This window comes from Anser cygnoides, chromosome 8 (assembly GCF_040182565.1).
Source record: "Anser cygnoides isolate HZ-2024a breed goose chromosome 8, Taihu_goose_T2T_genome, whole genome shotgun sequence".
In the NCBI taxonomy this organism is placed as follows: Eukaryota; Metazoa; Chordata; class Aves; order Anseriformes; family Anatidae; genus Anser; species Anser cygnoides.
The window spans coordinates 14521435-14533813 of NC_089880.1; the positions used below are offsets into that span (position 1 = coordinate 14521435).

Below are 12379 nucleotides of genomic sequence, written 5' to 3' on the forward strand. Positions count from 1 at the left end.
ATTATAGAATCATAGAATATCCTGAGTTGAAAGGGACCCACAAGGATCATCAAGTCCAACTCCTGGTTCCAGACAGGTCTACACAAAAATCAGAACTCAGACCATATGACTGAGAGCATAGTCCAAACTCTCCTTAAACTCCGACAAGCTTGGTGCCATGACTACGGCCCTGGGGAGCCTGTTCCAGTGTGCAACAGCCCTCTCGGTGAAGAACCTCTTCCTGATATCCAACCTGAACCTCCTCTGTCACAGCTTGACACCATTCCCTCGGGTCCTATCACTGGTCACTACAGAGAATAGATTGGTGTCTGCCCCCCCACTCCCCCTCGTGAGGAAGCTGTAGACCACGATGAGGTCTCCCCTCAGCCTCCTCTTCTCCAGGCTGAACAGGCCAAGTGACCTCAGACGCTCCTTGTATATCTTCCCCTCCAGGCCCTTCGCCATCTCTGTAGCCCTTCTCTGGACCCTCTCCAACAGTTTCATGTCCTTTTTGTGCTGTGGTGCCCAGAACTGCACACAGTACTCGAGGTGAGGCCACACCAACACAGAGTACAGCGGGACAATCACTTCCCTCAACCGACTACCAATGCCGTGCTTGATGCACCCCAGGACACGGTTGGCCCTCCTGGCTGCCAGGGCACACTGCTGGCTCATATTCAGCTTGCTGTCAACCACAACCCCCAGATCCCTCTCCGCGGGGCTGCTCTCCAGCATCTCATCGCCCAGTCTATACGTATAGCCAGGGTTGCCCTGTGCCAGGTGCAGGACCCGGCACTTGCTCTTGTTAAACTTCATGTGGTTGGTGATTGCCCAGCTCTCCAATTTGTCCATATCTCTCTGCAAGGCCTTTCCACCCTCGGCAGAGTCAACAGCTCCTCCCAGTTTAGTATCGTCAGCAGTATATGTATTTATTGCAGCAAAATTTGGAATCAGATTCCCATCTCAACTGTTTCTTCTATGTCTTTACATAAATCCATGGGATTTAAAGGCTGAGTATTTGCTTTTCCCACACATTAAATTACACAATAGTAATGGAACAGCACAATTATTCAAAGTTACAGAACAATGAACCTAAAGTAGCTAGCAAAAGCTAGCAAAAAGGAGACTTCATATTAAATGAAGTTAAGAACTTCAATATGAAGTTGCTTTGATTTTCTACAACAAATTTAGCCAAGAATTTCCCTTTAGTTTGAACATCTGAGAGGGGCTTAATGATTAAACTATAGATCAGTTGTAATTGATAAGTTGATAGGCAGGAAAAAAAGTGTAAAAAACTCACATAAAAATAAGAATTGTACAAAACTATAAATGGAGACTTGGCATTAATAATGAATCAGAAAGGGCAAATGTGTTGCAGTCATTTACCAGAAGGAATAAATGGGCAAGAAGTAATAAGGATAGAACCTAAAAATAAATCCTTAAAAGCATTCAATTTTTTACGTAGAGAGCAAACCAGCAGATATGCATATTATGGACAGTAATGTGATTTCTTTTGAGAGGTTAGAATGACAACCCCAAAAGGGGTAATTTGACTGGAGTATGGTAAAATAAAGTGGACATGTAAAATGTCCTTCTTGCAGATGTCAACGTATATGAGGTGCTGAATGTTAGGAACTGTAGTGCTATGGCCAGCAAAAATAATTCTGTTGTTTCTATGCATTTGATGGGAGGAAATATAAAATGTGGGAATACCTTAAATTAGTAAATTTTTAATAATGCTACCAAAGACATTGCAAATAAGTTTTAAACTTGTACTGAAATATTTAATATTAGGTAAGATCTCTGTGGAAAATCTGGATCTTAATTAACCTATTCTTCTTACTTTGATTTTTGAGCTTAAAGACTTTACTTCTTTTGATGTTAATTTTAAGTCCTAATATCTTTAACACATTTTTTTTTAATACAAGTTTTTTTGTTTGTTTGTTTTCTAAAAATTTAATATATATAATTTTTAAAACCAACCACAGGTAAAAAGCAAAATGTTTAAAAATTATGCAGAAATAATGTTTATATTAATCTTGTCCTTCTTTTCCTGTGGTTTCACAAAGGAATATTTTGACTTTGTATTCTGATTCTAGAAAGACTTTATATTTCTGTGTATACGTTCCCAACCTAAGACAATGATTTTCCATCCAACTGCAGTATTACTATGACTAATAATATCTGTGAGTCTTATAAATTGTGAAATTGTTCTATCTTTTTTAAAACTGATGGGGACACAATGAAAAATCCCAGTATCCTCAGCATTGTATATTGAAACTGAGCAATGAAGATATAAATCCTATTCCTAATCCTTTTGGGAAGTCCTTGGATGGGATTTTGCAGTTGGGCTAAATAAAGACAGAAGGTGTCCCTTTACATTATGCATCCCAGGATTTTTTTTTGGAGCTTTTTGTGCATTATATAATAATTTTATTATGTTTGGAAAAGAAGTGAGGGCTAGGGAGTACACTATACTTCATTGAGCTTCTTTGCTTTTGCATTCTGCAGACACCATGAGATTTTTATATCCATGAAATATTATTTTAATTTGTAACCTGTGCTCTTTTTTGTATCTAATTTTATCTCGTAAACAAAATATATAGATTTCATTTATTATTATTATCATTTTTTTGCTCAGCTCTCTATTTATGCAATAAAAGTTGTGAAAAAAAATTCTAGTAGTATTCATTCAAGATGTGGGTTAGCAGAAGTATCTAAGTGCAAACAAAAATAAAATATTGAGCTTTTATTGCATCTTTACTAAGAAGTCCATTACTTATCCATAAGAGAACTTCACTCTCATGTATTCCTCAAAAGTTGTTAAAAAGAATAACTTGTTCTTTCAATGAGAATGCCTATCCTCATTATTTGTCGTAAGGCTGATGCAACCCTTGATTCCTGGAAGTGCAGGTAATAAAGGTTTTGGCACTCCTGCCCAGACGGCCTAATTTTCTGGGAGCTTTCCTGTTGCTTCAGATAAAGATACATGGGAATATGGCATCTGATACACAGTGGATTTAAAATGTCCTTGAAAAGGGAAGATTGTGGCTCCAATGTCAGAACTGTCAATGTTGCCAGCAATTTCAGTTGGGGTAATTCCTCAGCTTCAAGTTCCAGAGCCTCAGAAGTGTTGCAAAGTCTGCAGAGCTACTGTTATGGAACAGCACAAGGAATAATCATTTTTTTCTTCCCTTCCCCACTTATATCACAGCTATCTTTAGAAAGCTGTTTAACTTATATATGTTTTGGTAGCTCAAAGCTGGTGCATTCCTGACTGTCTTCATTTCTTCTCTAAATTTCCTGTCGCACAGCATAGATTCAAAAGTTTGTTAATGTTCATGTGGATCCTCCTGCAATTAGCAGTTAACAAATTGTTGTCTGAAATAGTGGAAAATAGACCTCAACTGACAAGTGATTGCTCTGTATCAGATGAAAATAAACAGTCCCCCAAAATTGTTATCTTTTATAAGAATGTAAAAACAGAACAGAATTAAGATAGTCTGAGTTCATTTCCAATTCATAAAATATTCTGATTTCCAAGGTATTTAATGTTTAATGTGGGGATAATACCTTTCAATTCTTTGTCATTGTAATGTATCAGTGTAGCTCACAGTGCATTCCTGAGAATAGAGAAACAAAGGAGTGAGAGGGATTATGCTGATCCACTGGTAAATTTTATTGCTGTGTTCAGTGAAACTGAAAGTTGTCTCCTTCCCCCAAAATTTGAAAGAAGTTCTTATCTCACTTTTCCTGGTTAATGAACATTTTGCAATTTACTTCATTTGCTGAAACATCAGGTTTACTGACTCTGCTATGTCATATAACATCAGTTGACAGAAAAATAAGATGGTAGTGATTCCAGATTTTCTCAGTTAGTGGATTCATCAAATTAAAAAGTCAGTCTTATACTAACAGAGCAGCTGATGGAAAATGTGTTGAAAATGTCACATGCCTATGAGGTATTGCTTTAGAATACTAGCAGTTCTAAAATCAAAGAAACAAACAAACAAAAAAAAACAACAAAAAAGCCTACCACCAACAAAAAGCAAACTCCTAAAATGGCATCCCATGGGAGAGACCCCACATGGAGCAGGGGCAGGGAGTGACTGTGAAGGAGTGGCAGAGGCAAAGCGTTGTTGACTGACCACAGCCTCCATTCCCTATTCCCCTGCACCACCTGGAAGGAGGAAGTAGAAGAGGGTGGATGGTAAGGGAAGGATTTTAATTTCCTTTTAGTTTAGTCTGCTAGAAATAGACAATAAATTATATGAAGCTCCCTTTGCTGAATCTGTTTTGCCCATGATGATAGTTAGTGAGTGAGCTCCTTGCCTTTATCTCAGCCCATGAGTCTCTTTTCATAATATTTTCTCCCACTGTTCTTTTGAGAAGTGAGAGAGTAGCATGGTGGCTCTTAGCTGTCCATCAGCATGAAACCACCCCACTGCATTGGAAGGAGAGCCACTTCTAAACAGAAAATACAGTTAGGTCTTATTCATGTGATCAACTTTTCTTAAAGTGAAATGAGCATTGACTTGAATGTACAGGGATGACGAGGTGAGGAAACATGGGCTGGAAGACAAGTCCTGAAGGTAGGGTCGACAGGGAGTCATACAGAAAAATTCTAAAGGCAATAGGGGATGAAAAATATGTGCTGTGATAACATCCAGCCAGGCAGCCCCTTGTGACCCTTCTGTTCCATATCAAGGCCACATATACACCTGGTTTTATAGCTCACAGGTATGATTTATCCCTTACAGACCTTTGCCTACCACCATGAAGTGATCCTTGCCCCCTTGCAGCACTACTGGACTATGGACGCCATTGTGTCTAGGTTAACTCTTATGTCTGATTGCTGATGTGTAATTACGCTGGGGACTTCCAATTATTTTAGGAACTGCCAAGCACTGTTACTATGCAATTAATCCCACTGAATGATTTATGAAGGAAAGGACTTATTTAGTGAGTGATGGTGGCAGGATCTGGTTTTACCTAACAATTTATTAGCTTCCTTGCATAAAAAGTTATTCCTCTTCATCAGATGATGCTCCAAAATATTAAATCACTCCAGTTTTGTCTTTTTCCTTGGGTTTCTTCTTCTGCCATGCCTTTGTTCATTCTTCTATATGTACCAGTCATTCAGAAGATACCTTCTTCCAACAGTGGTGTCACATATATATGAAAAATTTCCTCTAAGTCACTATTTAAATGTTTAAAATATTAAAGAGGGTAATATGAATATGAATGCAGCTGCCTATTTTGAAGTGACTAGCATTGTCTCCTTCTCCTTTATGTGCTTAGTTATCTTCCTTAGAAGCCAAATACATTTTAAAAGAGTCTTCGTAAAGAGTACAGTCCTTTATGCAAGACAGCCTACCATCTCTGGATGGGCATGTAGTTAAGAATATTAGCTATGTGTATTTGAAAGAACACACCAGGAAAAAAAAAAAAAAAAAAAAAAAAGAAAGCTCTGCAGAAATATATTTTATTCTTATTAGGAGAACCTTCTGTAGGCTTAATTATCACGGACAAAATAAGTACGGTTTCCCAGGGAAATACTACCCACTGATATCACAAGAATTCAGCCCTTAAGCAGTGCTGGGAGGTATATACTCAGTGCACTTATAATCGGGTCATTATCACCATGGTTATGAGTTTTAACAGACTGAAAACTGTAGGCATTTGTCTCATTAATGCCACATGTTACAGTTTATTTCTGGGAACTGAAAATCCTGCTGCCCAGGGAAACGTGTGTTGTGATAATCTTTGAAAACAAGGCACTTGAGAATAGTTTGCTTGGTTCACGGCAGATATGTTGTTACTGGTTCTTAGGGGCTTTTCATTATTAAATAACATGTTCTGTTGTATTTTGGTTTGTGAGTTAGTGTCCTTTACAGACTGTGGATCAAGCTCTTACAAATCAGTGTTCTTTATTCATCTTTATTTGTCTTTATTCATCTGCAATCACTTCTGGACTATACTTGCATCTTAGCATACACTATTTACATTTAACCTTTCTCCCTCCTGTTTTTGACTTAGCTTTTATTGTACACCTTCAGACAAAACACTTCAGCTCTGATCCTGGAATTCAATATAGTCATACTTCTGTGTTTGGAAGATACTTAAAGAAGTGCCAATTCCTTTCCAACATTTCTTCTATCATTGTATCTTCTTCCTGTGACAGACAGAAAATGCAAAATTATCAGTGATTTTAGTAACACCTGCACTGAGACAGAATTAACTCATTTGGATTCTACCCCACACACACATTTTTTTTCCCCCTTGTAGCCTGCTTTTCTACTTAAAGGATTTTCCCCAAAATAAAATCCTTGCACTTGATCAAATAATTTGTAAGTAATTTAAAGTTTTCTTATGTAATCCACATTTCATTTATTGACTACTCACATTTTTCTTCCAATTTGAAATCTTTGTTGAGTAGGGCTTGTGCAGGGTATAATACAGTATATGTAACTTTGGCCTCTGACTAGAAGTGCCATCCATGGAAAGCTGGACTTTGGCTGTTTTATAACTGTTTTTATCTGTTTTTGGTGTTTGGAGTTATGTTGGAACTATACAGTCTATTTTCTTCTTCCAATATGTTCTGTACACAGAAACTTAAAGTACTAGAGAAAAGGATTAGACGGAAGAAGGCTAGAGTACTTTGAAAAGTGAAAGAATGCACAATAGAAATATATAGATTTCAGTGAAAATCTAATGCTTAGAAAAAGACCTTTTATATGGCTCTATTTTTAGAACATTATTTATTTATTATTTTAAATTATTATTATTTTAAAACAATATTTTATTGTTTACCTACAATGAGCAGTAAGTCATAAGTGTCTGTCAGGTCAACATAGCCCTTTCTGTGAGTTATGTCCACAACAAAATCTAACCCTGCTCTTTTTTTTTTTTTTTTTCCCATGTATTTAATTTTCATTTGAATTAGTGATTTTATATGACTGGTCCTTAGAAAACAATAATAATAATAAAAAAACACCTTTTAATGATATTTATTTCCCTTCTGCTTCTGTGCACACCTAGATACACCAAGTGTTGTCACTTCCATAATCAAAACAATGGTTATTGCTATCTGTGTTTTGCATCATCCAAGTGAAGACTGAAGTTTCACGAAAAAAATGAGATATTATAATTATACAACTACTTACTAACCTTTTCTATTTTGTAATTGCAGGAAGCATAAGAATAAACAGAATGAATAGGAATTTGTAAAACTGTCTTTATAGTTCCTACATTTCAGATGAATTCATGAAGCTGCATTGCCTTATAAACAAATGATTGAAAATAATAATTAAAAAAATGCAAAAATAAACGGATCTTTGTATAAAGAATTGCAGAGATAAATGCTGAACATAATCTTTCAGAACTAGGATAAAACTTATAACAACCTTCATTCCTATTTTATTTTCTTCGGGTTATTTATCTTATTTAATGTAGGTGCCTGTCTTTGATACTATATAAACAGTTTAGTATTCCTTATATGGGCTGGGGATACTATAAAAAATGGGATTTTAGAATGGAACTTTGATCACTTGGGAGAAGAAAGGGCCTGGAGGGTCAAGGATAAATCAAAGTTGTTCTTCTGGCTGTGTCCCACACAAATCTGATACCCATGCAAGAATTTTTATGTTGATTCAGGATGATTAAGCAAAAAGTGAGGTAAATCTGGCCTTGGCATAAATATCAGACACTGTCAAATTTGGGCAGGGAGTAGAGATCCTGACTACATCTATTTCCTTGCATGGCTGGCACTCTGCTACCAGATTAGGCTGAAACCATTTCAACGTGTCCTCCCCACAGGCTGATGGCATTGCAAAGGATATCCTTCTCAGTTCCCAGGAATACTAGTTCAGAGTGACAGAAAGGGGCCAATAACTTGGGATAGCGTAAGATTTCACACTTATTTTGTGAAAATTTTAGGGCTTGGAAAATATGAAACAATGTATAGATAATCTCAGTAGTTTAAGGAATTGCATGATCCAGCTGCAGCCACTCACACATGCTGGTGGCAGCACAGACACTGTAAGACCACTGGGTGATCCTAAACAACATAAACATTAATGAATTATTTTAGTAAATCTCCATATTCCTTTCAAAACAGATTGTTTAAATAGTAGGCTTCCTTCTGTTCATAAGAGTTAACGTTAGACGTCTGCTGCTCAGTGGAGGTGTAAATTTTGGAAATGAGCTCTTTGACCCCCTAATTTAGACTTATTCTCCAGGAGATTCAGGGTAGAATACACTACCTGAAGTAACAAACAATAGAAGCAGTTGTATTCAGAGCTGAAGCAAATCAACAAATAGATGCAAATGTCCAAAATCTCTGAGACAATAAAAAAAACGAGAGCGAGGAAGTTCCAAGATAGTGGCTTGTTGGAATGGACGATACAGAAATTAGTTGTATTTCGGCAGTAAAGAAGACTGGGAAGATATCCCATGGCCAACATTTCCTGCTAGAGCTTTTGCATTACTTTTATTCCTCTTTCAACGTCCTCTTTCTTTCTGGTGTTGGTATAAAGGGGAAGGAATTCCAAAGCCATGAATTTTCTGCCGCATCCAATCCAGTTAAAAAAAAGTGAGATCTTGGTATACCCACCTGAGATTTTGAGATTTTTCCTCAGCTACCTATAGAAGCTATAATAGCCATTGAGACACTGCCTGGCTGGCTGTGGATGCCAGCCTGCCCTCTGGGCATCACAGCAGAGCTTCAAAAGCTGTAGCAATTAATTGCAGAGAAACTGGATTAGGCCCTATTTTTTTCACTTACTGTGGCATTTAAAAAGAAATTAGCTTTTATAATTGGTTTCTGGACACTTAAGTATCATATATAATATTCCATAAAGTATATAAATCACTTGCCTTTATTATTGTTATTATTATTAATAATGTATTTACTCATTTAACAAACTGCATGTTGCCAAGCACAACCCACCACTGCTAAGACAAAGCTTTATTTGTGGTGATATTTTGATAAATTTAGATGTATTTTGATCCTGTGGTCATTGATTCTGTGATTACAATAGCCAGGATGTCTAGAGTCTTACATCTAATCTTATTTTAGATCTTTCCCAGATGAAAGATATCCCACCATCACCATTATAAGCACAGCTCATAAAAGGGTTTTACTTCTGAATCCTGCTGTGCTATACAGAAGTCAAAGTTTTTTTTATGATTTCAACAAGGAGTTGCCATGTGCACAAGTTTCATCAATGAAAATCCCAGTCTGCATTTTTATGAACCATATTTATTAAATTCATTCTTATTCCCATAGCTATGAAGAAATAAATCATCTGTAGACTGTTGGTCAGTTGTAGTGATTCCCTGCTATAGAAATAGCACTCTCCCAAGTTTGTTGTACTGGTAAAACATTTAACAATCATACTTGTCATATATAAGATGAGCTATTTCACCTTAATTAAGTCTGAAATGTACAGACAGCTGAATTAAAGGGAAACTTTATGCAACATGCTTCTGAACTCTTCAGTCTATTTTGAATAATGCAGCAAATGCTTTTCCATTCCCTTACCATCAGGTAACAGAAACGCGGACTGGTCCTCTTGGCTGCAGTAACTATGACAACCTAGATTCTGTCAGTTCTGTTCTGGTTCAGAGTCCTGAAAATAAGATTCAGTTGCAAGGTATGTAGGTACAATTTCATTAATCTGTTTTGGAACAGGATGACATTTATCACACTATTTGTTTTTCTTTTTTCCACCTCATGAAAGGTCATTTTCTTTCTTACTTTTTTTTTTCCTTCCCCAATAAGTATATTCTAGGCAAAGTGAAAAAAACGTCAGTAACTCATGTTGCCTTTGAAATAGAAACAATTTCTGTGCCCATCAGAAAATAATCTGAATAATGCTGTTAACATTTTACAGCCTTATTTAGCAACGACTTGCTCACCTTTTACAAAGCTTGAATTCCCACGGATTCTACCGAGCAGGGAATGACATTTACTGTGTTCAGCCTGCTTTGCACATTTTGAGTAGTGGCTTATACGTCATGCAGTTATCCCACCGGAACAAACGTAGTCACTGGAGGAGCAGGGCATAAATACACAAAGGTTTTGAATAAAGCAGAGTCCAAAGACTCCTCTGGGACTTTTAAGAAAACCTGGAAATCTAGGCATCTCACTCAACAGAAAAAAAAAAAAAAAAAAAAAAGGAATATATATACACATGTATATATAAAGAGGATTAATTTCTAATTCATTTGTTGTTAATTCCAACAGACACATATCCCAAATTGCTGATTAGGCACCTAAACATTTTTGAAAGTGAACCTCTAGGGCCCTTAGGCACCTAAACATTTTTGAGAGTGAACCTCTAGGGCCCTTAGTAGTTATTGTTTTTTTGTTTCAGTTACGCAAATGTAACATGAACAACTTTTTATTATTATTTTGAAAACAGACTAATTCTCTTTAATTTATGTTTTTGTGTATACCTGTGTATATACAAGGAGAGAAGAATATGGTTCTCAGTTTGCTGTTACAGGTATCTTCACAATTATTTCTAGCTGTAAAAAAATTTAGTATTGGTTCATATCTCAGTTGGACATATAGTATGAAGTTGTTGCTGATTATTAAGATTGTCTGTCACGGAAAGATTATCTTGTCTAATACATGCATTTTTTTTTTGGTTGTTTTTTTTGGGGGGGGGGAGGGGGAGGAGGGAGGAGAGGGTTGTTTTTTGCCTTTCCTTTCTCTTTCCAGAAGGTGAGAATAGGTTTAAAACCATTAAATTAAACAATGATTTCACTAACGATATATATATATAATTTTTATTTTTAAAAATAACTTGTCATTTTCACTGAAATGCAATGAAATATCTCCTGAAAAAAAAAAAAAAAAAAAAAAAACATTTTTTAATGGTCTCCAGCATTTGCACGTTTCTCAGTTAAAATTTGGAAATCAATCCTCTCATCAGTCAGAGAACAGTTTTACACATGCCATTAGATTGTCATAAGAAATTTAGTGTCAGAACTGCTTAGACTATTTCATGCTTACCGTGTAGGAATTGAACAAGGTGGGATTGCTTATCTGGGCTTTCTTTTACTTTCATAATACCAAGGGTTTTCACAAATATACCGCTACATTAAAAAGTATACTCAAGAGTTTTACAAGAGTTATACAAGTTTTGATACCGCAAGAGTTTTACAAGTTTTGATATGATGCAGAAGAAAGCACAAACAGAACCGGTTTTAGCAATATTATCATGCATTTGAATATGGCTTTCTACTTGGAAAGGTCATAAAATTATTGTTGAAGATATTTTTTTTATTTACCTCAAAATTAGGAATAAATCTCTATGAAATTGTCCAAGTACCTTTTATCATAAATAAACAATTAATATACCGAGAAGTTACTTGGCCTACAAATAAGCCCCACTTCCAGAAAAATTATTTTTACTTCAGAATATAGCTACGTGTAATAAATCAAAAATCTGCTGTGCGTGTTTTTTGTTTGTTTGTTTGTTTCTGATTGTTTGACTACTGTTGTAGCTAAAGGACTGATGGGTACAATTAATTTACAATGCTTCTATAGAAAATACTCATTCCCATCAGTGAAATCATGTTAACAGTGGCCAAAATTTTCAAATGAATAAACTTCTGGTCACAGATATTCTGAATTTTTGATTTCCCTGCTCTGTGGTTCTGATACATCTGAACCACATACATTCTGATACATGTGAAACATGATTTTATAAGGCTTCTGCCTATCATGACAGGGTAAAGTGTGAAAATACTTTGCAAAGGGATTTGGGGCATAGCATGTTAGTTTTTTAAACAACATGGTAGCTAGATCTTGCATCCCTTCTCCATGCTAAAGCTTTAGTCGATTTAAGAATGAATTCTGTTTCTTAGGGTTTTATAGCCCTACCCACACATCCAGCTGACTGTCTCTTAGCATTTTGAAATCCTTTAGGAGCATAAACATCTATTTGATAACACCTGATTTGAGCTAATTCCAATGTATATTGTATTCAGAGGACTTTCTGTGGTGATGGATGAGGTCCCATCCTGCAAAGTCTGCTTAAAGTACTGAAAGATGAAATAGGGGTAAACCACATTATAAATGCATGCACTCAAAAAAATCAATAACAAAATTGATGTTTATCTGATTTTGCTCAAACTGACACACTTACTGGTCATAATGAATCATTGTACACATATTTTTGCAATACCTTGCTGAAAATAAGCCATTATGTATTGATGTTTTACAAAATGAAATATTTTTAAAATTTTATTTTCTTAAAGTTTCCTACAGTTCAATTTTCTGATTATTCTTAGTTTATGTCTACAGAATCATGGAGAAATAACCAGAGTAATTTAGACATTTCTGTATTTCAGGCGTACCTACTTATGTCAAAGCCAACATGGAAAA

General features: G+C 35.9%; 1 protein-coding gene across 3 annotated transcripts in view; it reads left to right on the top strand.

Moving 5' to 3' along the window:
• Nucleotides 1-12379, top strand: part of BRINP3 (BMP/retinoic acid inducible neural specific 3) — a 234667-nt gene that overhangs the window by 153130 nt on the left and 69158 nt on the right. For all 3 annotated transcript variants that reach the window (XM_013191480.3, XM_013191482.3, XM_013191483.3), the window contains exon 5: nucleotides 9530-9635. In XM_013191480.3, coding sequence (XP_013046934.1) covers nucleotides 9530-9635 — 106 coding nt within the window. The remainder of the gene's footprint in view (nucleotides 1-9529; nucleotides 9636-12379) is intronic.